This window comes from Pavona decussata, unplaced genomic scaffold, assembly GCF_977016875.1.
Source record: "Pavona decussata unplaced genomic scaffold, jaPavDecu1.1 SCAFFOLD_84, whole genome shotgun sequence".
Classification (NCBI taxonomy): domain Eukaryota; kingdom Metazoa; phylum Cnidaria; class Anthozoa; order Scleractinia; family Agariciidae; genus Pavona; species Pavona decussata.
In genome coordinates, this window is record NW_028145502.1 from 3,649,113 (window position 1) to 3,674,039 (window position 24,927).

Genomic DNA, 24,927 nt, shown 5'->3' on the forward strand with positions numbered 1-24,927 from the left:
CTCCTCAGAATTTCGTAACACTAGAAAACTAATTTATTTCGTTTATGAAGGGAAAAATATATCAGCTAAGTCGTAAACCCAATAACAGCAAGTAAATTCGAGGAATAAAATTCCATTGTATGACAAGAGGTTTTACTGAAAACTTCATTAGAAAAATTAAAACTAATGCTGACGTTTGATTGATAATAATTGATTGTAAATAAAGATTTATGCATTCTTATTCAACAATAACATTCCAAAACATTTATTATCATTTCCCTCTAAAGAGCACCAAGCTTAACTGAATAACACAACTTTTAGAAAACGTTTACTTAAAAACACAAACACTACATACTGAATACAGCTCAGTATTGTAACTAATTATTTGAACGGACATACCTATTGATTGCATCAACAAACAAAAGGTTGTAATCACCTCGAATAGCTTTTTTTTGTACTGTCACATAGACACAGTCACACATTTGGCTACGGTCACTGACCGCAAACTAAGGTTATATATTCCAAATAGTCTTAAAGTCTAAAGGTTTCTTCAGTTTCAAAAACAGAAGATTTTAATTGGTTGTATCAAAATTTCTTTTCCAACATATGATGCACACGAAAATCTCAATGAAATTTTGTCAGCCAGAGAATTTCTGTTCAAACTTTATATCTTACGAAATATTAACTGAAAAAAAAATATCTCAAATAGAATCAGGATGTACTGAATGGAGAAACTTCACGATGGTTAAAACAACAGATGGCAAAATTAACCATGTTATATCATTACATCAAACTAGTCTGCCTTGGGTGGGACAAATAAACTAAAAAAGGGCAAGGCTGATGAAATCAGCTTTGCCCTTTTTTAGATTATTTGTTGTATAATTTTTTGCTAATTAGATCCTTTACTACAGGATCCCGTACTTTTTACTTTGTCACGGTGGTCCTTGCAAACAAAGTTTTAAAATTGCCTTGGGTGGGGCATTTGTCCCTTTTTCCCTGCAATGGGTAAATTCACATATTTTACTGTTTGAGTCAAAAACCTTCCTATTGACTTGGATTTTTTGAAGGCTGAAGAAATATATTTAATCTGTTTAAAAAGTCATGCACATTAGCAGTCGTACATTTAGTTTGTATTCTCTGTTTCTCTGTCATCTTCACACTTTCAGTACGTAGTAAACAAGGCATTTACTTTTACTTTAATATTTACAATCTCAGCCTAGTGAAGAGAGTATAATTTCGACAATGTTTCTCGAAGCAGCACTGCTGACATAATCGAGCATAATTATGCGGACCTAAAATTGCCCTATCGAGCACTTGTTGACTATCTGCAAGCAGTCACAAGCAAGTATAATGCTGTGTTATACAGAAGCCTGGGCCTCACCTTTTTCACAGTGCCAACATACGCACTGTGGTTTTATTGCTGAAAATTTGACGTCGAAACAACTGGCACCATTTTTTGTAATATTGTTAATTTAGCACTGCTAACAGCATAAGTAGCTAACAGCTAATTTCATGTAGCACAATTGACTAAAATTGCCGGGACGGGGGAGGGGGGCTTAGGGACCGTTCATTTTTTATGAGCATGGGGGGGCTGGTGGGATTTGGGGGGGGGGGCCACGAGAAAAAAAATGGCACTAAAGGGGGGGCTACCAAAAAAAATTGAGTGAAAGAGGGGGGGTCACCAGCAATAATTGGCTAGTAGGGGAAATTGAAAGTGGCTCAACACAGAAACAGATGAAAAAATTGAATATTATTTCAATTTCCTAACCACTTTTAATTTGTTTTACATACTGAGGTCGAAATCTGCATTTCATATTAACAACAACTGAGGAAATGAAGCATATCTGTTGGAAAAGCAATAATGAATATAAACTGAAGTAGACACCTATGTTTGTACAAGTTCAAATCAATATAAAAACGTAACAGTCTCACTATTGAATCATCCGTGGGGGAGTAGTTTTCTATTAAGTGGTTGTACTCAGAACTATATCAATAGATTGTTTAATGTTCTGTTTAATAGTACTCACTTTTATAAAGACTGTTGATTGGTAAATTATTTGAACCCAGGAGTATCAGTAGACTCAGTAGTATGCCTAGTGTGAACATCCAGATTAGTTTTTAATAATAGAACTGTTGTTGGTGACTTCAGTTGACTGTAAATCTGAGCAGAGGCCATCTTCAGAAAAGCTTGTAACTGTCATTTTTAACAGCAGTACTTTAATATCCAGGTGTGAAGGTGGGGGGGTTCGAGGGGTTTGAACGAACCCCCTTTGAAGATCAATACTGGCGGAAGAAAAAGCACAATGAGGAGGTTGAACAACTACATGAGGTGTACCATGCGAGAGAGTAGAATGTCCGCCCTGGTTCTAAATGCATATCAAATATGATATGCCTGTTAATCTTGACGAGATAGTCAATTTGTTCGAAGGCCTACACCCGAGAATAATGCAGTTTACCAGCTTGGTGTATGACTATCAGCAGATCGAATAGCTATCAGAACTTGGCAGGGTGCGGAATGTACATTGAATTTTCTTGTTTAAGTTGCAATTATGCCGCAGAAATGATGTATATAGCTTAAAAAGCTGCTGTAAAACAAATTTGTGATTCGCCTAAAATGAGTCTAAAAATGCAGGAAATGAGGTTTCTGGGAACCTAGATTTTCAAAAATTTCCGGGGGAGCATGCCCCCGGACCCCCCTAGTAAGAGCGCCTCCAGCGCCTCTAACCCTTACCTACGCGCCTGATATCTGTGTGTCCGCTGTTTTTTTCTGTTTAATATGACTCGTAATCGTTGATTGGTATGCTTCGATCCGTATTTTGTTAGTCAGATTTGTACGTGTATTAATTGTTTCTACTCGAAGGGGAGTTATTTCACGTTAACCATTTGCTTGATTAATTTTTCTAGTTCATTTGAGAATCTTTAGGGTTTGCCGTTGTCGTAAACGTGTTGCTATCTATAGAACGTTTTTTTAAACAAGAGAAATCTTTACCTAAGCAGAGAACGGTAACTTTTTAATAGTACTGTAAAGAAATCACAGTAACAATTACGTTTATCTTTGATAAAAACAGTACATAAGCGTTTTGTTAAAGTTAGGAGTATGATTTGTTTCTGGTTGGGCGGGAGGGGGGGGGGGGGTCATCAGAAAAAAATTGTTTCTGCTGGGGGGCCCATGTGGAAAAAAATTACATGCTAGGGGGGGGTCATACAGTTTCGTAGTGGTAAATAACCAAATCCCACCAGCCCCCCCATGCTCATAAAAAATGAACGGTCCCTTATTCTTACGTATATACGGTAACAAAATTATGATTTTCTTAGAGATTTTCGGAGCGATTAATATTTGCTATCACTATTTACACTGAACATAAACCATTCTTGAAACTATTTACACGGCTTTATAGTTAACCATAATCAACAAGAGAAACAATAACAATTGTTTGATAAAGACCGACACATATGATTTTGAAGCGTCTGAAATCCCGTTTGAAACCATAATGTAGGCGACCTGGAACTTTCCTGCTAACTAGCTGAGGAGAGAGTCAATGTACAAAGTTACATACGTGGGCTAATTTCCTGCGACTCTTTCCAACTTCGTTTTAGAAGTAAAGAGTAATAGACGAGACTGAGTTTTTAAGAAATATGGAGGGACTCCAACCGAGTTTTGAGTTCTTTCAAATACTCAGCGGTTTTGCATAGGCTATAACAGTTTAGAGCTCCGCATTTACATCGTTTGTCATAGGCATCTTTCCTTAAGGCAGTGATGCAGTTGTCTGTATCAAGGGAAGCAATATAAAAAGAGTTATGTTTTGCCTGGACATGTTCCGCGAGAAATTTGGCGATGTTATCCACATTTGTTAAGGCCAAATACTTCAAGCTTTGATTTGAACGTATTACAACATCAATCTTCTTCCTCCTTTCCTCACTTGTCCGTTGAGAGTTTTCTAATTCTCTTTGAAGTCGAATAATTATTCCCTCCACAATTTCTCTAAGATTCTCCGGCTGAATTTGATCGTACATCTCGTTGCTTTTCAGTTCTTCCAGCTTAAAATAATGAGCATGTTCAGCACTCGCTTGTCTGAGCTTTTCCAACTCGTACGTTTGCGCAAAAATGAGCTCAGCAAGGGCGCCATCTTTCGGTTTTGTTTTCAGCTTCTCGACAAGCATATCTTCACATTTCTGAACAATGGCGTCCATCTGATACTCGTGAGCAAGCTTCACAAGGAAGTAACAGTTTTCCTTCGTTATTTGTTTCTCTGAAGTTGAAGGATAAATAAATAAAAGTAATTCTTTAACTTCAGTGGACGACTTACCGGGAAGAGGAATTTCGTTGTTACCTTTTTCTTGACATTCTGAAGTAAACATCTTTTCAAACACGGGCGAAGCCATCGAGAGCACGGCTCGGTGAACATGGAGTCGCTCTTCTTCCACGACGAGAACAACATCACTGAATTTCCAGGGTTGTGAAAAATCTTGCAGTTCAACTTCAGTTTTCACATCCATTTCAAGAACTAGCTTAGAGAGGGAATAAACTTGCGTGGGAAACGACAAACTAATCTGAGGGCAGAAGGAGTATAAAACATACGCAGTCAGGGATCAAAGATTGCGTTGTGTTTACAGCCTCTTTGCAGCCGTCTCCTATTTCCTTTGTTGCACTCCCTGGCCCTATCCGAATGCAACAAAAGAAACAGGAGATGTCTGCGCGCAAGCGGGCTATTTATGTGAGGGCTTGACTAAAGAGCTACATGTGTGACCATTTTTAGTGTATAAAAAAGGCATTTTATTTCTGAATCTTACGTTTGCATACTTGTTTCAGAATGAGTTAAGAATGGATTGCTTGAATTCAGGACCTCCGCATTTACAACTTTGGGAATATTAATCGCGCTGTAACGCATTGATGAAGCTGTCTGTGTCTTTACAAACGACAAAAAAAAACTTCTGTTTCGACTGGGCATTGGAAATGAGTCTAACGATGCAATCCACAATTTGTAAGGCCTGAGTTGTCACCCTTTGATTCATTTTTGTTACCTTGATTTATCATCTCTTGCCTCTCCTGGCGTCGAGTTGATATTGAAGGCGATTTATAATTCCTTCCATGATTTCTTTTAGATTCTCCGATTGAATTTGATCGTACATTTTGTCTTTTTTCAGTTCGTTAAGGCTAAGATTATAAGCTTGATACACACTCGCCCTCCTCAACTTTTCTAACTTGTACGTTTGCGCAAATATTAGGTCTGCGAGGGCGCCATTTTTCGGTTTCGTCTCCAGTTTGGCAGCAATGAAATCTTCACATCTCTGAACAATGGCGTCGATCTGATACTCGTGAGCAAGCTTCACAAGGAAGTAACAATTTTTCTCCGTTATTTGCTTCTCTGACGCTAAAGGATAAATCATCGAAAGTAGTTCTTTAACTTCAGTCGACGACTTGCCGGGAAGAGGGATTTCTTTGTTGTCTTTTTCTTGAAATTCTGAGGTAAACATCTTTTCAAACACGGGCGACGCCACTGCGAGCACAGATCGATGAACATGGAATCGCTCTTCTTCCACGACGAGAACAACGTCACTGAATTTCCAGGATTGTGAAAAATCTCGCGGCTCAACTTCAGCTTTCACATTCATTTTGAAAACTATCTTCGACAGTGAATAAACTGGCGCGGTAAACGACAAACTTATTTCAGGGCGGAACTCTGTGCGATCGAATGTAAAGCAGACCGACTGGCAGACAGTTTTGACTCGTGTCACTGAACATAAAATATTATGTCGCATTTCCACTGCATTCACTGATCAAAGAGTGCATCGTGTGTGACGGCTGCCTGAGGGCCACTATCATTTTTAGCGACTAAACAAAGCATGCAGCATGAATGTCTTAATTTTGCGTTTTCACGCTTGTTTCGGTGTTCAGAATGGGTAGCTTGAATCTGCTTGAATCAGCGTCACATTTCACGTCTTTCCTGGTGACATACAACTGAGAAGAGGCCTCCCTTGCAGCTTGAGTAGCTTGCTCTGGTAGCAGGGTGCAAGAGATTATGCTTTCAGTGTAACGTCAATACATGATAAAGCAATAAGTTCCTGATGAGAATAAAGCAATGATCGCCAAAGATCTACATTGAGAAACGCATGACGACTTCAGTATCCCGACGTTTAGAAAAATCCAAATCGGTGGGCCAATCGGTCACCGTTTTCCAGCCAGCCAGCCAGCCAAGTTTCTGACACTCAGTTCTATTTCTCACGACGATCACCAGCTTTCTTCAATCGTTGATTATAACTGATGGAAGGTGATCAAAGTTTCAGTAACACTATACATCTTCAAGATCGTTTATTCATTCAGTTTGAGGCCGTATTTCTATAACAACCGGGAAGCCATGACTTTAATCATCGTCATCGATTCTTCTTCTTCATTTCCATCAGACACGTAGTCTGTACGAAATTTAAATTTGCAGCAAATTCGTTGAAAAAAAAATAACACTATTGTTAAACGAAATTTAAATTTACCGCATACTTCAAGGAAATAACGCGTATCGTTGCTCAGACAAACACAAAAACCTAATGTTTAAATCTGCAAAGAAAAGCCTCTTTCTTTATAAGTTCTTGACGCCTAAAGTACACTCTACATTTCAGGGGCACTCAGCAGTTTAGCCTGCAAGCAAGCGCGTTTTCTGCCTTTTGCTTTACTTTTTGCGAGTAAAACCAAAGTTAATAAAAGGGAATGTGAATGGTTATGAAGCCAAACAAATTTCTTTGTTGTATGTTTTTTTTAGGAGGGGGGGCCTTCATTGGGTTTGACCGTGCACAAACCACAATAGATTTTGAAATGTGTTTGAGTAACTGGCCAATAGAGTCGTTTAAGATATTCTACTGCAGTGGAGTAGTGTGAGCACTAAAGCAAAGGATTGTACACGGTCGCGACCCTTCCAACATAAAATTGCGGCACCATTGTTATCAACTTTGAACGAGGCAAGGTTTCATAACCAGTCACTCAATTAACTATTGTGAAACCAAAGTAAGAAAAAACGTCTGCCCTCACAGTCTACCAGTGGTTCATTTCGGTGGATTTCTTTTCGGATGTCGTTGATCGCCTCAGAAATTCGGATTAAGTCGTACAAAAATATCTGCAGTTTTCTTCGACAAAATTTCAGCTCAAAATTTCGGAAAACTAATTTTCTTTCGTTTTCTTAGGGGCAAATATATCGTTTAAAACTGAATGCGTAAAAAAGTTAGCTAGTCTTTTCATGAACCAACAACATCTAGTAAATTCGAGGAATAAATTCCGTTTCCTTTAACTCTGTGCGACTTAAATTTTCAGCTGAATTATCCGGACAGATTGTATCAGATTGTAGGTTGTACAGATCAAATTATATTACCTTTCAAAAGATCAGTAAAAGATCTGGAAACACAGTTGACAATATTTCAAGTATTTTGTTTGAACATCTCCGTAGTATAGCACCCATATTTGAAAACTTTTTTCTCCTCAAATAGTTTTAATAAAATACCTTGAACATAAATCATAAGAACAATTGTTTTTAGGCTTCAAACTATTTTACGCGAAAATGCTCATGTTTTAACAATTTTGAAAGCTAAAACGTAAAACTGGCTTTACAAGGTGGAGAAAGACATGGGGTTAGTTTGTAGGAAACATGCACTATCATAATGAATAAGAAAGGGATTGGTATAATTCTTAACTATCTGATTAAGGACGTATTCTGGACTCCAGAGCTCTTCCCTTTTGCGCATGACTGACGGCGCATGACGTAGTCAAAGCCGAGCGACTCTGGGGTCGAGAATGATACTTTTGCTACTGCGCATACATTCTGCGCATCTCGAGAACTCGGGTTTTCTATGGGTGGTGGATACTAATACAGGCATATTTTTGCGCGGTTTAAAACTATGCGGAGAAAGCAAAACTTAGTAATAGACTCTCAAAGTCCGTTTTCGTAGAAATTCAGAAGACGGAATAAAAATTTCGGAATTTTGGGTTCCGGAAAATACTGTTCCATTCAGCCATTCTTACTCGGGCCCAGTTTCTTCGATCTAAGTTGCTTGTATTGTTTCGGATTCGGCAGAAATTCAGTCCGGAAGATTTGGCCGAATGCAAAGCGTCCAAGGATTCCCTTGAATTACCTCACATGGGTTGAGAGTTCAGAAACAGGTGGATTAGTCTTTCAGGGACTCTAGCTTTTCCTGAGTGACTTCAAATAATTAGCAGCTGGATAAAGACTGGAGCATTGCCCATGCCGTCTATTGTTGCTATCAAATTCTTTACCGTCGTCCATTTGTAATACCGCAATGCAAACTTCTGTTCCAGGCCGCGGGTAACCGATGCGTTGAAAATCGCGTTTCTTGTTCACAACATGTTGACACAGAGTTTCAGCGAGCTTGTAAAGCGGACTCTATTTTTCGTTTTACAGCATCACTCTTGTTCTTCATTTATTCGCTGAGATTCTTCCAATTCTCTCTGCAGTCGCCTTATAATACCTTTCATGATTTCTTTTAGATTCTCTGTGTGGATTTGATCGTACATTCTGTCGTGCTTCAATTCTTCCAGACTAAGATTATGAGCGTGATCAACACTCGCTCGCCTGAGCTTCTCTAACTTAAACGTTTGTGAAAATACGAGGTCTACGAGGATACCATCTGTCGGTTTCGTCTCCAGTTTGGCAACAATGTAATCTTCACATTTCTGAACAATGGCGTCCATCTGATACTCGTGAGCAAGCTTCACAAGGAATTAACAGTTTTCCTCCGTTATTTGCTTCTCTGACGCTAAAGGATAAATCATCAAAAGCAATTCCTTAACTTCAGCAATCTCGTTCCCAGAGCCCTCGTTACCCTTGTCCAGCGGAGCGGGAAACGAGAGGCTCTGGGATAAAGCGTTTTCGGATGACAAGATTCTTGTCATGGGTTCAACTGCGCAGGCGTGAGCATCTTGACAAAATGGCGACGAATGCAGAGAAAGTATATGCCACGATGGAATTGAATTTTCTGTTACAAAATTAGGAAATCCTAACCTAGAATTGAAAAAGGAGCAGTACGATGAGATTGGGGCCATTTGTCCGGAGAAAAGGGATGTACCGGACTGTGTCGCCAACGGCTTTTGGCAAATCGCTCTGTTGCAAACTTGAAACATATTGAAAGTGAAGGTAAATAGAAAGACTCGATAGTCATCATTGCGTCGCTGTTAAATGCAATGATCCGGGATCAGTTGCAGAAGTTAAAAGGTTGTGTGTATGTCTGTGTTTCTAAAAAAGTATAGTGGAAGACGAAGGAGAGCGGAGAAAGGTTACGGTCCCTAAAGATGTTAACAAATGTAGATTGCTGTTTGGTTATCCCGAGGTTTTTGTGGACAACAAAACCGTAGCGAAGATGTTAGGAATTTCAGAGGCGAGTACGAGCGATAGTCATAGATGAGGCTCATTTGGTTCTACAATGGTATTTATATATTTTACTTAAAAAATAAGAATGTTGTTCAGAATGTTGTTGAGTTATCATCTTTTATTTTAGTAATCTGCATTAATCAATGTAGGCCTCAGAATAAAGTTATCATTTAATTCACAGTTCTTGATTATTCTGTATTCGATACATTCTATAAAAGTGGCCCTTTTCCACCCCTGGGGAAAAGGAATTAATCTAAGCTAATATAAACTCTATAAACAATCAATGGTGGCTTTTGCTATATTATAGACAGTCCCTTGATGAGCAATCCGGCTTAGCCACTTTCATATTCCGTCCAGGATCTAGATGTTTGCTGTTAGCTCAAACTCTAGTCCTACTGAAAAAATACATTTGGTTTTGGATAGCAAATATAATCTGTCATTCAGGGTTTCCCTGTACAATGTTAGTATGATGACCCGGATGTTAGAAAAACCGATAATTTAACATTTTGCAAGGGTTGTGTAATTTTTTATCTGCTTCAATAGACTGCCTTAACACCTGCATGGAACACCTCTTGAAATCACCACTGTTACTGGAATTTTTTTGTAGTATATCAGTCTCTTAGTTACGCTTAAACATTGTAACAAATCACCCTTGAGTAACCAATAGTGGGTGAGGTACATGTCTGTGAATGAACTAAGTGAATTAACAAATACTTTTGTTTTCTGTTCTAAGATACTGATTTAAGCCAGCTTAAGGGAAGATTGGGGTTCTGTCCAATTTGTTCCTGTAGTTCTATTCACCCAATTTAAGGCGCTACTTAAGACACACCTTTTTACTATCATAATGGCATTCGCTCCTGATTGATTTTTTGATTTTTCTTTTTTAAGTAGTTTTATATACATTTTTTTTAATTTTTTTTTTATTTTTACATTTTACATTTTATTATATATTTTTACTTTTAATTATAACTTATTATAATCGAAGTAATACTCCTATTGTTAAAATACATATTGTGCTTTTGTAATTATTGTAATGCGCATTTGATCATCTTGTCATGGAAAATGTGCAATATAAGCGAATAAATTATTATTAAATTATTATTCTCTGCAGTACCAGTTCTGGCCCTCACAGGAACTGCCACAAGAGCCACCAAGGGTGGTATAATAGATTCCCTGGGGCTCTCTGATCCAGTTAATGCTGAATCAAACCCAAACAGGGCAAACCTATATTATGCGTATCATGTTCGCCCCAATAGAGATGGGAAACTTGAATCAATTTTACAACCCATTGTTGTTGAACTGAAAGCTAAAAATAATCAAATGCCACTTATCTTAATTTATGGGAATCTGGTAACTGGTGCTGAATGTTTCTTTTACTTCACCAACAGTATGGGTAATTAAAAAGATCAGTACTACCCTTCTACTGCACTGCCTTTAGCAAAATAAAAACAAAAAAACAGGCTTTTCAGCCAGTACCATGCACAGTACCCTGAGCATGAACAAAATCTCATTGTTGAAGAATTAATGAAGGAAACATGTATCCACCGCATACTTTTTGTGACCATTGCATTCGACCTTAAGATCGACTGTAACAACATCAGACAAGTAATCCACATTGGAGTCCCCCACACAATGAAGGATTACTGCCAGGGCTGGAAGAGATGGTCTCTCAGCCAGGGCAGATATCTTTTACAACTCCTACTGAACAATATCTCCAAATCAGAAAAAACATGTCTGATGAAATGAGGAACTTTGTGCAATAAAAACAGTACAAAGGGAAAATGATTCTCAGCAATTTTGACCATGATGTCCTCAACAATCATGATCCTGCCCATGTGCTGTGACTTTCACAGTCGTCAGTGCAGGTGTAATGACTGAGTTTGCACAAGCACTTGCAGACATAGTCGTTGACATTCCCCAGGAGCAACCAAGTGCTCTTCATCTTCTCCAGGATCAATCAGGTGAAGAGCTGAAGGAAACTATCTTTGATGCTGAAGTCAAGACCCAAATCAAAATGTACCTTATTCAATACCGAGTCAACCTACAACAACAACTAGGCAGGAGTACTGTAGGTAGTGTGGGTCTTTCAAGTGGATTTTCTTTTTAATTGATTGAGTTAGTCCTACAACACTTCACTAACACAATTAACTTCTGTTGAAAAGGTGCAAACCATTTTACCTGTCTATAGCCATGAGATTGCTACAGATATTTTCTGTATTATTCAGAAGAACACCTCTGGCAACCTTGAATAATTATGGTAGAAATGATTGACCATGAAATTCTAATTTTAAGGCCTGACCCTTAGGCTTATATTTGTAGGACTTAATTGTGCACAGCCAGAGGGTTTGGGGGGGGGGGGGAGGGGGGGGGGGTTAAGATATGTAGCTATCTCTGACAGTCCTTGGTTGTGCTTGGCAGATTAAAAGAATGATATTGTGATATTTTTTGAGAGGGGGCTTGTAATTCAAATTTTATAGACAATTGTGACTTTGTCTGAGGATGTTTGGGTTCCATTTTAACATGCAATCTTCAGCAAAACCAGTGCAGACAAACATACATGAGTGCATAGCACCTTTTGTTTAGCATGCACCCCTTTCCCCACTGGTCAATGTTGACTTAGAGGTTTAATGAAAATGTTATAGTCTAAAACTGGAAATGATTAGAAACTAGTTTGATTTCTTTTTTTCTTTGTTTTTTTTTTTTTTGTCAAATATTATCATAAAATGACATAAAGGAAAACAAAATACAAGAATTTCGAGCCATTTCATTCAGGTACCTCAAAGGAAACAATATAATTATTTTTATTAAACATTCAAAATAAGTATCACTATGTGGACAGTCCATCAAAATCCTTGTCTCAAACAACTGTATAAACAGTGCATAGTTAGGTGCTGGGTACTCTGTACACATCACTGCTTCATATACTAGGAATGATAACAAATCTTGCATCCAAACAAAGCTTGAACAGATAGAATTGCAGCCTGTTAAACCAATTTTTGTGTAATATCATGCATTAAGCAACATTTAACTATATATGAGCACTGACAACAAGGATAATATAATTATTCCGTTGCTGATCAAGCTCGGTCTTACTCATCAGAAAGTTGACATTATCAAAGTCCTTAATGTCGGTTACAATTGGCTGTGAATCATCAAGTTGGCTGGTTGGAACTCTCTCAAATGTGACAAACTGAGCGATCTAATGCATTTCAGAGTTGCGATGGTTGCGAAGAATTATGTTGGCCAGAATTCTGAAAACGAAGTTCTCAAATACAACCTTCGTCTCTTGGCCAGACTTTTGTCTTAATTATCGAGGACAGATTTAATTTTCATTCGGCCTGCTCAACGTGATCGCGTTTACCTGGCTTGGCTTCCCGTTGCTCTGCTAGAAATTTGTACAAATTCTCCGGAGAGACGCGTCGCCGTCACAATACTTTAGACCCGTTACACTCTCTATAAGACTTAATAGATTCTCACTCTCTGCTTTGGCTCCAAACAAATCAATCGGGTGGTTTGCGAAGCCAGAAATCGGCCTGATCTTTTTCGCCATTTTGTTGTTTGTTCCCAGCCCCGTCAGAGCCGAAAACGGTTACGCATGCTCAGATATTCAGCCAATGAGAATGCGATCCGAAACGCTTTATCCCAGAGTCTCTCGTTTCCCGCTCCGCTGGACAAGGGTAACGAGGGCTCTGGGAACGAGATTGTAACTTCAGTCGACGACTTGCCGGGAAGAGGAATTTCGTTGTTGCCTGATTTCTTGAAATTCTAAGGTAAACATCTTTTCAAACACAGGCGACGCCATTGCGAGCATGGCTCGGTGAACATGGAGTCGCTATTCTTCCACTGGGGGTGGGCTAATTCTCACGGTAACAAAATTATGATTTTCTTAGAGATTTTCGGACCGATTAATATTTGTTATCACTATTTATAGTGAACATAAAACATTCTTGAAAACTATTTGCACGGCTTTATAGTCAAAGCATAAGAAACAAGAGATACAGTAGCAATTGTTTTGATAAAAAGCGACACATAATGATCTTGAAGCGTCTGAAGTCCTGTTCCAAACCATTCTCACAAAACAATCATGATGTAGGCGACCTGGAACTTTCCTGCTCGCAAGCTGAGGAGAGAGTCAATGTACAAAGTTACACACGTTGGCTAATTTCCGGCGACTTTTTCCAACCTTGTTTTAGACGGAAAGAGTGATAGCCGAGACTGAGTTTTTAAGAAATATGGAGGGACTCTAACCAAGTTTTGAGTTCTTTCAAATAGTCAGCGGCTTTGCCGAGACTATTACATTTTTGAGCTCCGCATTTACATCTTTTGTCATACACATCATCCCTAATGGCACTGATGTAGCTGACTCTGTCAGGGGAACCAATGTAGGCAAAATTTTATTTTGACTGGACATGTTCCGCGAGACATTTGGCGATGCTATCCAGTGCCCATATCGGAATTTTTTTTATTTTCTTATCTGAATCTAAACATCACCCCAAGAACTTCAGTGAAAAAATTTTTCGATTTGCATAAAACGCGAATTTTTTATGAATTTTATAAGACGTTCAAATTTACCGCCATTTTGGCCCACCATTCGCATTAGTCTCCTCTCGGTTTAGCAAGAGCTGTGACGTAGATTCAGGAACACGTGACTTCAGCCTTTCCCTCGATCTCACTGAAAACAAGTCGCGGTATTTCTGCACGTTTCTCGAAAATGCCGGAAAGATGTGTTGCAGCGACATTTGGAAGCATCAAAGACGATGCGAATGGAATAAGCATGCACAGGATTCCTTTCTTTGGCACCACATGCCCGCAAAGACTGAAGAGGCGAAAGAAATGGATCGATTTTATGCTGGAGCGGAGAAAGATGTGGACGCGCGCCTGGAAAGACCTCGTCCTTGTGCTCGATGCACTCTAATGACGAGGATTTCACAAGGCTGATGAATTCAGGTTTAAACTTAAAACGTGAACTGAAGTAGGATGACATCGCGTTTGTGTTTATCCTTTAAAACAGCTAAGTGAAAGGAAGACGAAGACCAAGAGCCACCTTCGAAGAGGAGCAGGGAAAGGCGAATGGTAAGCTTTCGATACTGAATATTCACACCCGCTTGTGACATTCTAAGCGTCGTAACCTTCTGAGGTTTTTAGTTTGACCTCACTGTTAACTCAGTGGCAAGTTTAATAAAATATGGCGTAATTGTTTTGGTATTTATTCTCATAGATCGTGAGATCCGCGAAGTTTCGTTGAGACCAAGCCCTCAAAAAATACTAGCACTGATGTAAATAGATTGATGCGAGAACGCTCGCACTCGGCGAACACAGAAAACATTGTAAACCACGATGTAGATAAGGTAGATATACTGCAGCAAGAATTCAACGAGCCCAAACAAATATTGTACACAGTGACACATGTGTTGCAGAATTCTGCAAACAATAAAAATGTTGAAAAGTATAACAGCTTTATCTCTGAAAACCTAACCACCACAACAGGGGTTCAAAATAAAAAAGGGCACAAAACAAATAACAAGCGTAAAGAGCGCAGAAAACAATTGGTGACACCGGTGACAGACACGAATGACGCCAACAGACTTCGAACATTTCGCAAGACGTATGCGCCTAAAAGATACAATGGATTTCGTAAACTGTGGGACAGTGACAGAAACAAAATTAACCTGTTCATTGGACAAGCTAACAACTTCCATCCTACAATTAAATTTACGGCCGAAATTTCAGAGAACGAGACAAGCTGTTATTATCACAGTTCAACACGTGTCCTTCCTGTAGTTCCGCGAGAACAATGTCGCTAGTCAGCGCTTCCCAATTGCCTTCGAGTTCCTTGCAGCAGTAGCACTCGCTGATATTTGCTAGCAGATCACGGCTACAGTTACCACAAGTACATCTACATGGAAAATAATTCGTTCGAATGTATGTGAGTACTTGGCCATAGTTTTGACAGATGATAATGAAGAGCGCGTATGCAAAATGCAAGGCGAGAACTTTACCATCCACTAACACGCACTCTATTCTCCAAGCGTTTCGTTAAATCTTCCTCGAGTCGTCGCTTCTCCTCTTGTTCCTTGCGATATCTTTTTAGCCATTCCTCGTCTGCTATCGGCTCGTCCGCGTTCGGTTCGAGTGTATCATCATCTTCACACGTATTACTTGTTTCGTGGACGCCATCTATCGCCTCGACTTCGACGCTTTCAAATTCGTCCTAGCTGCTTTCTTCAGCGGTTTGCTCACTTTCCGTGTCAGATAAGTTTTCTGCCATGGAATATACTTATTTGGAGCTAAAATTTTCCTTCCTACCGGTGAATCTGACGATTTTCTTTCTGCCGCGAATGTACTTTACTGAAGGTCAAGTGAGTGCATAGACTCGAGAGTTCCTGAATGTACGTCACAGACCATGTCACGTGGCCCTATTGTGAGCCCGTCGGCATTCTCATCAGCGGGGCGGGTAATAGGATTTTAAAGATTTGTAAAATTCATAAAAAATTCGCGTTTCATGCAAATCGAAAAATTTTTTCGCGGACGTTCTTCGCGTGATGTAAAGATTCAGATGAGGTAATAAAAAAATTCCGTTATGGGCACTTTAAGGCCAAATACTTCAAGCTTTGATTTGAACGTATTACATCATCAGTCTTCTTCTGGTTCGGATGGTGTTGATTGCCTCAGAAATTCGGATTTAGTCGTACAAAATATCTGTAGCAAAATGTCTCCTCAGAATTTCGTAACACTAGAAAACTAATTTATTTCGTTTTTGAAGGGAAACGAATATATCGTTAAATTGCGAAAAAAGTTCGCCGGGCTAAGTCGTAAAACTAACAACAGCTAGCAAATTCGAGAAATAAAATTCCATCGCATGATTAGAGGTTGACTGAAAAACTTCTAAGAGACTTTTTCCTTTACTTTAGAGAAAACCAATGAAAATTTTTAGGTTTTATAATTGTAATATTTTATTACCTCGCTTCTCATTCAATTCTATTGTAATTTTTTATTTTAGATGTAAGTTCTTGCATGATTTCTTATTGGATTACGGTATGCAATACATCCAATACATCAGGGCTGGGTTGTTCGAAAGCCGATTAACGCTAATCCACGATTAAAAGTTTACCAAGGTTCTCGTCTCGCTCATTAAAAATGAGTTTAAAGGCTCATTTTAAGCTGATGGTAAAGAAAAAAAAAAATCTTTTGGACGAATCCTTATATACTCGAATCAAAGTCCACGTTAACCCAGGATTAGCTTAATCGGGCTTTGCAAAAAACTGGGCCCAGGTGTATGTTTTTAAAATATACAAAGCTTCAATGTAGCACGGGCCAGAGTGTGCAAAGATTGTAAATAAAGATTTATGTCTTCTGATTCAACAACAACATTCCGAAATATTCATCATTATTTTCCTTTTACGAGCACCAAGCTTAACTGAAAAAAGTAACTTTCAGAAAACTTTTACTTGAAAACCCTTAAGCACTACATACTGAATACAGCTCAGTATTGTAGCTAATTATTTGAACGGTCATACTTATTGATTGCATCAACAAACAAAAGGTTGTAACCACCTTGTACAGCATGATAACAGTAAGCATTAATAGCAATAGCTTTTATTTGTACTGTCACATAGACTCAGTCACGCATCTGGCTACGGTCACTGACCGCAAACTAACTGGTTATATATTTCAACTAGTCTTAAAGTCTAAAGGTTTCTTCAGTTTCAAAAACTGGAGATTTTAATGGGGTATATCGAAATTTCTTTTCCAATATATGATGCACAAGAAAATCTCAAAGAAATTACATACCGTGTAGCACGAAAATTTTGCGGGAGTTTTATTTTGCAGATTGGCGATTTTTTGTGGTTTGCGGGTACAAATTATTGCGGTTCGAGAAGACTAAAATTTCTACTGGGAACTAATTTTTGCGATGCTCTGGTTCAAGCAGCAGAATAATTATTTAAGTGGAAGAAACCTGAATATTTTCAGCTTTTATTGGACGGTCAATTGAGTCACAGTTCTTGTTACATATTGGAGACATATCACTGTAATACCTTACTGCGTAAAGGGAATGAACAACAACAAAACAAAAAGCCTACCCCTACCAAGCACAGCCAAACACTGTTTCGTTAATATGGTTCACCACGACCGGTATTACCGTATAAAATTTTATAAGAAAGCAGTATGAATTTTTGAATTACCGTAGCTGAAACCTTTCTAGGCATACAGAGGGGCTTTCAGCTAGTATACAACTTTGAGACCTTACTGGGAGCGGCCTGCTAACTATGCCCTATTGTAACGCAATGAGACAGACTCAGTCGATAATAATAATTCTTGTTTAGTTGAACTTCTGCACTTCTGTGCAGGCCGCCGCGGTTGGTCTGCTGCGCGATTCAAGTCTGTCCGTTCCTTCAGATGACCCATTCGTGCCAATCTAATGTACTGAATTGCCTTACTCTTGACAGCTCTAGTTGCTTTTTAGCAATGAAAAATCATGTTAATGTTCTTGTTTAAGTCCAATGTATATCGCTCCAGTGGCATAAGTCTATTAAAAGCGGAGTTTTAAATTTGACTGAAGGGAATTAATTTTTGCGGCGTTTTATTTTGCGGGTGTTTTTTTCTGCGGGAACTAATTTTTGCGAATCGAGGCCAATCCGCAAAATTCGCAAAAATTAGAACCCGCAAAATTTTCATGTTACACGGTACGTTGGCTAATTTCCTGCGACTCTTTCCAACCTTGTTTTAGACGTAAAGAGTGTTAGACGAGACCGATTTTTTTAAGAAATACGGAGGGACTCCAACCGAGTTTTGAGTTCTGTCAAATAGTCAGCGGTGTAGCTGAGGCTACTACATTTTTGAGCTCCGCATTTACATCGTTGGTCACGGACATCTTTCCTTAAGGCAGTGATGCAGTTGTCTGTATCAAGGGAAGCAATATAAAAAGAATTATGTTTTGCCTGGACATGTTTCGCGAGAAATTTGGCGATGTTATCCACATTTTTTAAGGCCAAATACTTCAAGCTTTGATTTGAACGTATTACAACATCAATCTTCTTCCTCCTTTCCTCACTTGTCCCTTGAGAGTTTTCTAATTCTCCTTGAAGTCGAATAATTATTCCCTCCACAATTTCTCTAAGATTCTCCGGCTGAATTTGATCGTACATCTCGTTGCTTTTCAGTTCTTTCAGCTTAAGATTATGAGCATGTTCAACACTTGCTTGTCTGAGCTTTTCTAACTCGTACGTTTGCGCAAAAATGAGCTCTGCAAGGGCGCCATCTTTCGGTTTTGTCAGTTTCAGCTTCTCGACAAGCACATCTTCACATTTCTGAACAATGGCGTCCATCTGATACTCGTGAGCAAGCTTCACAAGGAAGTAACAGTTTTCCTTCGTTATTTGTTTCTCTGAGGATGTAGGGTAAATAAGCAAAAGCAATTCTTTAACTTCAGTCGACGACTTACCGGGAAGAGGAATTTCGTTGTTGCCTTTTTCTTGAAATTCTGAGGTAAACATCTTTTCAAACACGGGCGAAGCCATTGCGAGCACGGATCGATGTACATGGAGTCGCTCTTCTTCCACGACGAGAACAGCATCACTGAATTTCCAGGGTTGTGAAAAATCTCGGGGTTCAACTTTAGTTTTCACGTTCATTTCCAAAACTATCGTCGACAGTGGATAAACTGGCGTGGAAAACGACAAACGTATTTGAGGGCGGAACTCTGAGCGAACGAATGTAAAGCAAACCGACTGGCAAACAGTTTTGACTCGCGTCACTGAACATAAAATAATATGTCGCATTTATACTGCATTCACTGATCAAAGAGTGCATCGTGTGTGACGGCTGCCTGAGGGCCACTATCATTTTTAGCGACTAAACAAAACACTCAGCATGAATTTCTTAATTTTGCGTCTTCACGCTTGTTTCGGTGTTCAGAATGGGTAGCTTGAATCTGCTTGAATCAGCGTCACATTTCACGTCTTTCCAGGTGACATACAACTGAGAAGAGGCCTCCCTTGCAGCTTGAGTAGCTTGCTCTGGTAGCAGGGTGCAAGAGATTATGCCCTCAGTGTAACGTCAATACATGATAAAGCGATAAGTTCCTGATGAGAATAAACCAATGATCGCCAAAGATCTACATTGAGAAACGCATGACGACTTCAGTGTGGCGACAATTGGAAAAAAGGCAATCAGTGGCCGTTTTCCAGCCAGCCAGCCAAGTTTCTGACACTCAGTTCTATTCCTCACGACGATCACCAGTTTTCTTCAATTGTTGATTATAACTGATGGAACGTGATCAAAGTTTCAGTGACACTACCGGTCTTCAAGATAGTTTATTTATTCAGTTTGAGGCCGTATTTCTATAACAACCGGAAAGCCATGACTTTAATAATCGTCATCGATTCTTCTTCTTCATTGTCATCAGACTCGTTGTCTGTACGAAATTTAAATATCCAGCAGATTCGTTGAAAAAAACTAACACTATTGTTCAACGAAATTTGAATTTACCGCATATTTGAAGAAAATATAGCGTATCGTTGCTCAGACAAACACAAAAAACCTAATGTTTAAATCTACAAAGAAAAGCTTCTTTCTTTATAAGTTCTTGACGCCTGAAGTACGCTCTACATTTCAGGGGCACTCAGCGGTTTAGCCTGCAAGCGCAGGCGCGTTTTCTGCCTTTTTTTTTTACTTTTCGCGAGTGAAACCGAAGTTATTAACAAAGGAGAATGTCAGTGGTATGGTTTTTGAATATGTCAATATATGCCAATATATGTCAAATTTTTTTTTTTGGAGGAGGGGGGAGGGGCATATTTGGCCTTGACCGTGCACAAACCACAATAGATTTTGATATGTGTTGGAACAACTGACCAATAGAATCGTTTAAGATATTCTACTGCAGTGGAGCAGTGTGAACGCTAAAGTAAAGGATTGTGCACGGTCGCGACCCTTCCAACATAAAATTGCATTACCATTGTTATCAACTTAGAACAAGGCAAGGTTTCATAACCAGTCACTCAATTAACTATTGTGAAACCAAAGTAAGAAAAAACGGCTGCCCTCACGGTCTACCAGTGGTTCATTTTGGTGGATTTCTTTTCGGATGTCGTTGATCGCTTCAGAAATTCGGATTAAGTCGTACAAACAATATCTGCAGTTTTCTTCGACAAAATGTCAGCTTTTCGGAAAACTAATTTCTTTCGTTTTCTTTGGGGCAAATATATCGTTAAAAACTGAATGAGAAAAAAAGTTAGCTAGTGTTTTCGTGAACCAACAACAGCTAGTACTGAAATTCGAGGAATAAATTCCGTTTCCTTTAACTCTGTGCAACTTAAATTTTCAGCTGAATTATCCGGACAGATTGCATCAGATTGTAGATTGTACAGATCAAACTATATTAGCTTTCAACAACTTCGTTCCCATGGTCTCTTCTCTCTCGCTTCTTGGGGCGGGAAGATGAGAGACCCTGGGAACGAGGTTGAGCTTTTAAAAGATCAGTAAAAGATCTTGTAACACAGTTGACATCATTTCAAGTATTTTGTTTGAACACCTCCGTAGTATAGCACCCATATTTGTAAACTTTCTTCTCCTCAAGTATTTTTAATAAAATACCTTGAACATAAATCATAAGAACAATTGTTGGGCTTCAAACTATTTTACGTGAAGATGTTCATGTTTTAACAAGTTTGAAAGCTAAAACGTTGAACTGGCTTTACAAGATGGAGAAACACATGGAGTTAGTTTGTAGGAAACACTATCGCAAATTAATAAGGAGGCCGGAGGTTTGTATATTTCATAGCCCTCTGGTTAAGGACGGTGCCTACTTTTGCTACTGCGCCTATGTTCTGGGCATCTTGAGATACTCAGGTTTCCTATGGGTGGCCGTGGTGCTTACTAATACAGGGATATTTTTGCGCGGTTTTAAACTATGTGGAGAAACGAGAACTTAGGGGGTGTTTACATGATACCGGCGCGACTTTCATTCCGGTACGAGTTCACTCCAGTTCCCTCTGATGGCTCTGTATTCGTTTACATGATATCAGCACAAATTCTTGTACCGAAGCGAGTCATACCGGTGCGAGTTCACCCCGGTAACCGCACCGGGGCGAGATTTTCATTCCGGTACGAAAACTCATTCCGATGTCATGTAAACGCGGTACGGCCGTTCGCTGCAGCATGAAATCACTCTCCTGGGAGTCTGGAACGGATAGCGCATGAGCAGTCGTCGATATTCAATTCAATATGGCGCCCAAATCACGTCGGTCGACAAAAAGTATCCCTTCATGTAAACACGGTATGAAATCACAATGTCATACCGGTATCAAACTCGCACCGGGGCGAGTTTTCACATGTAAACACCCCCTTAAGTAACAGACTTTCTCAAAGTCCGTTTTCGTGAAAGTCCAGAAGACGAAATAGAATTTTGGAATTCTGGGTATACCTCGCGAGGTTGTCCTATTAAAGTTCCGGAAAATACCGTTCCATTCAGTCATTCTTACTCGGGCCCAGTTTCTGTGATGCAAGTTGGTTGTGTTGTTTCGGTTTCGGTTTCGGTACAAAACTTCAATCCGGACCATTCGGCCGAATGCAAAGCGTCCCAAGCTTCCCTTAGATTACTTTACGAGGGGCGAGAGTTCAGAAACAGTCGGATTAATCTTTCAGGGACTCTAGCTTTTCTTTGAGTGACTTCAAATAATTAGCGGCTGGATAAAGGCTGGAGCATTGCCCATGCCGTCTATTGTTGCTATCAAAATCTTTATCGTCGTCCATTCGTAATACCGCAATGCGAACTTCTGTACCAGGCCGGTAACCGAGGTTTTGAAAGTGATTGCGTTTCTTGTTCACAACATGTTCACACAGAGTTTCAGCGAGCATGTATACGTCTTCTAAAGCGGACTCTATTTTGCGTTTCACATCATCACTCTTGCTTTTATTTTCTTCATTTATTCGCCGACATTCTTCCAATTCTCCCTGCAGTCGACTTATAATACCTTCCACGATTTCTTTCAGATTCTCTGATTGGATTTGATTGTACATTCGGTCTTGCTTCAATTCTTCCAGACTAACATTATGAGCTTGATCAACACTCGCTTGCCTGAGCTTCTCTAACTTGTACGTTTGCGAAAATACCAGGTCTGAGAGGATACCATCGCTCGGTTTCGTCTCCAGTTTGGCAACAATGAAATCTCCACATTTCTGAACAATGGCGTCGATCTGATACTCGTGAGCAAGCTTCACAAGGAAGTAACAGTTTTCCTCCGTTATTTGCTTCTCTGACGCTAAAGGATAAATCATCAAAAGCAATTCTTTAACTTCAGTCGACGACTTGCCGGGAAGAGGAATTTCGTTGCTGTCTTTCTCTTGAAATTCTGAGGTAAACATCTTTTCAAACACGGGCGACGCCATTGCGAGCACGGCTCGGTGAACATGAAGTCGCTCATCTTCCACGACAAGAACAGCATCACTGAGTTTCCAGGGCTGTGAAAAATCTCGCGATTCAACTTTACCTTTCACATCCATTTCAAAAACTATCTTCGACATTGAATAAACTGGCGTGGAAAATTATGTCGGCGCGGATAAATTTATACCAGTCAGCCTGTGACTCGTTCCGTATCGTATCGCATGGTGACCATTTCTAATTTGAATAAAGAAAGCATTTTATTTCTGAATTTTAAAAGTGAGCAAAGACAGGGCTATTATGTGTTCAAGACAGTTTATTTATTTTCAGGGCAGCTGTATTTCCATAACAACAGGTAGTGACGTCAACATCGTTTATCAGACGCGTAGCCTGGACGAAATTTAAAAATTAGCAGCAAAATTCGAAGAAAAAAATTTACACATCATATTGTCCAACAAAATTTAAATTTACAGCATATTCGAAGAAAAACGTGTATAATTATTCAGACAAACACACAAAACCTACAGTTCAAATCTGTGGAGTATAGCTTCTTTTTTGACGCCTGAAATTCGCAATACCTTTCAGGGCGCCTTTTCCGGCTTTTCCCGGAAAAGGAGCCTGCGCTCACAGGCTACCAGCGGTTCATTTCGATGGATATCTGTTCGGTTTCGGATTTAATCGTAAATAAAATCTGCAGTTTTCTTCGGCAAAATGTCTCCTCAGAATTTCGTTACACTAGAAAACTAATTTCTTCTAACATTTCCGTTCAAACTTTTTATCTTACGAAATTTTAACTCGAAAAAAAATCATTTTAAATAGAATGACGTATGAATGAGTTAGTTTCACGATGCTTAAAACAACAGATAGCAAAATTGTCCATGTTATATCATTACATCAAAGTGGTCTGCCTTGGGTGGAACAAATAATCTAACAAAGATCAAGGCTAATGAAATCAGGCTAATGAAATCGCGCACAATGTTCATTGTCAAAAAATCGATTTTTAACCATTTTGAAAGTTAAAACGTGGAAAACTTTACAAGATGGATAAACACATGGGGTTAGTTTGTAAGGAACACTATCACAAATTAATGAAAAAAAAAGGGTTTATCTATTTCGTAACCCTCCGATTTAGTTCTCAAACGCACACGCTTTACTGTGGAATGACAAAACAGCCCGTGATGGTCAGGGCTAGTCAAGTTTTCTAGATTTTATTAAACTGTGATTGGATTACAAAACTAAGACCTAAAACTATGAAGTTTTTTCTTTGTTTTTCTCGTCGGCAAAAATCGGGTGACTGCTGTTGTCTGATGTTGTGCCACGTGACATGCTTTGTCCAATAGAGAGCTCAGAAACTAATCGTAGGGTTATAGCAATAGTGGCAACAATAATTGGAATCCAGAATCCAACCCAGGCGCTTTCCATTCAAACAGAAATTAAGGGTGAGGAGTCGAATGGAACAGAAATTGTCCGGAATAAAATTTAGGAATTTTGGGTACTGATACCTCGCGAGGTTGTCCTATTAAAGTTCTGGAAAATGCCGTTCTATTTAGCCCTCATTCTCACACGGGCCCAGTTTCTTCGACGTAAGTTGGTTGTATTGTTTCGGTTTCGGTAGAAAACTTCAATCGGCCGAATGCAAAGCGTCCCAAGACTCCCTTGAATTACCTTGCATGGGTGGAGAGTTCAGAAACACTTCCCGGAGTAGTCTTTCATGATCACCAGAAAGGCCGGGTGCGATGATTCTAAAACGTCCGTCAGGCCCGAAAGGATAAGCTGATTCTCTCTTGTCCGTCAGGGACTCATGCAAGTTTTTCTTTGAGTGACCGCAAACGACCAGCAGCTGGACGAAGGGATGAGCATACCCCAATACTGACTATCGCTGATATTATCTTTATCTTCAGCCATTTGTAATGCAACAATGCAATTTTCTGTACTAGATCTACTAGAGAACTCGAAGTTTGAAACTGCGTGTTTCTTGCTCACAGCATGTTCAAACAGAATGTTAACGATAATTTCCACGTCTTGTAAAGCAGACTCTATTTTGAGTTTCACATCATCACTCTTCTTTTTATTTTATATAAAAACTGTTCAATTGAGGCCTTACACTGCTGTTTAAAAACTAAAAACTAAAAACTGAAATCCAAGCTTTCGCCGATCAACGGCTGATGATGCCGTTGATCGGCGAAAGCTTGGATTTCAGTTTTT

General features: G+C 39.3%; 4 protein-coding genes and 1 pseudogene across 4 annotated transcripts; all 5 read right to left on the reverse strand.

Moving 5' to 3' along the window:
- Positions 1-3,256: 3,256 nt before the first annotated feature.
- LOC146475503 (uncharacterized) lies at positions 3,257-4,786 on the reverse strand. The gene is made up of 2 exons (XM_085115879.1): positions 4,311-4,786; positions 3,257-4,229 (listed from the first exon to the last, which is right to left on the reverse strand). Exons 1-2 carry the CDS (start codon positions 4,474-4,476, stop codon positions 3,607-3,609), a joined length of 789 nt encoding a protein of 262 aa, XP_084972005.1. The 5' UTR covers positions 4,477-4,786; the 3' UTR covers positions 3,257-3,606.
- Positions 4,778-5,900, reverse strand: LOC146475504 (BTB and MATH domain-containing protein 36-like). Its single transcript, XM_085115883.1, has one exon. The coding sequence runs from the start codon at positions 5,737-5,739 to the stop codon at positions 5,011-5,013; it is 729 nt and encodes a 242-aa protein (XP_084972009.1). The 5' UTR covers positions 5,740-5,900; the 3' UTR covers positions 4,778-5,010.
- Positions 5,901-7,975: 2,075 nt separating this feature from the next.
- On the reverse strand, positions 7,976-13,430 carry LOC146475505 (BTB and MATH domain-containing protein 38-like; annotated as a pseudogene).
- A 3,494-nt stretch (positions 13,431-16,924) lies between these two features.
- LOC146475506 (uncharacterized) lies at positions 16,925-19,369 on the reverse strand. Its single transcript, XM_085115571.1, has one exon. It carries the CDS (start codon positions 19,121-19,123, stop codon positions 18,104-18,106), a length of 1,020 nt encoding a protein of 339 aa, XP_084971697.1. The 5' UTR covers positions 19,124-19,369; the 3' UTR covers positions 16,925-18,103.
- A 2,321-nt stretch (positions 19,370-21,690) lies between these two features.
- LOC146475507 (kelch-like protein 6) lies at positions 21,691-22,914 on the reverse strand. Its single transcript, XM_085115877.1, has one exon. It carries the CDS (start codon positions 22,863-22,865, stop codon positions 21,975-21,977), a length of 891 nt encoding a protein of 296 aa, XP_084972003.1. The 5' UTR covers positions 22,866-22,914; the 3' UTR covers positions 21,691-21,974.
- Between the last annotated feature and the right edge of the window lie 2,013 nt (positions 22,915-24,927).

What these genes read in the sequence shown, in the direction of transcription:
- LOC146475503 (XM_085115879.1), bottom strand. Translation starts at nt 4,476, where the DNA reads ATGGATGTGAAAACTGAAGTTGAACTGCAAGATTTTTCACAACCCTGG. An exon ending in TTCAGAATGTCAAGAAAAAG is followed by an intron (nt 4,230 to 4,310) that starts GTAACAACGAAA and finishes CTTCAACTTCAG; the next exon opens with AGAAACAAATAACGAAGGAA.
- LOC146475504 (XM_085115883.1), bottom strand. Translation starts at nt 5,739, where the DNA reads ATGCGACATAATATTTTATGTTCAGTGACACGAGTCAAAACTGTCTGC.
- LOC146475506 (XM_085115571.1), bottom strand. Translation starts at nt 19,123, where the DNA reads ATGCGACATATTATTTTATGTTCAGTGACGCGAGTCAAAACTGTTTGC.
- LOC146475507 (XM_085115877.1), bottom strand. Translation starts at nt 22,865, where the DNA reads ATGTCGAAGATAGTTTTTGAAATGGATGTGAAAGGTAAAGTTGAATCG.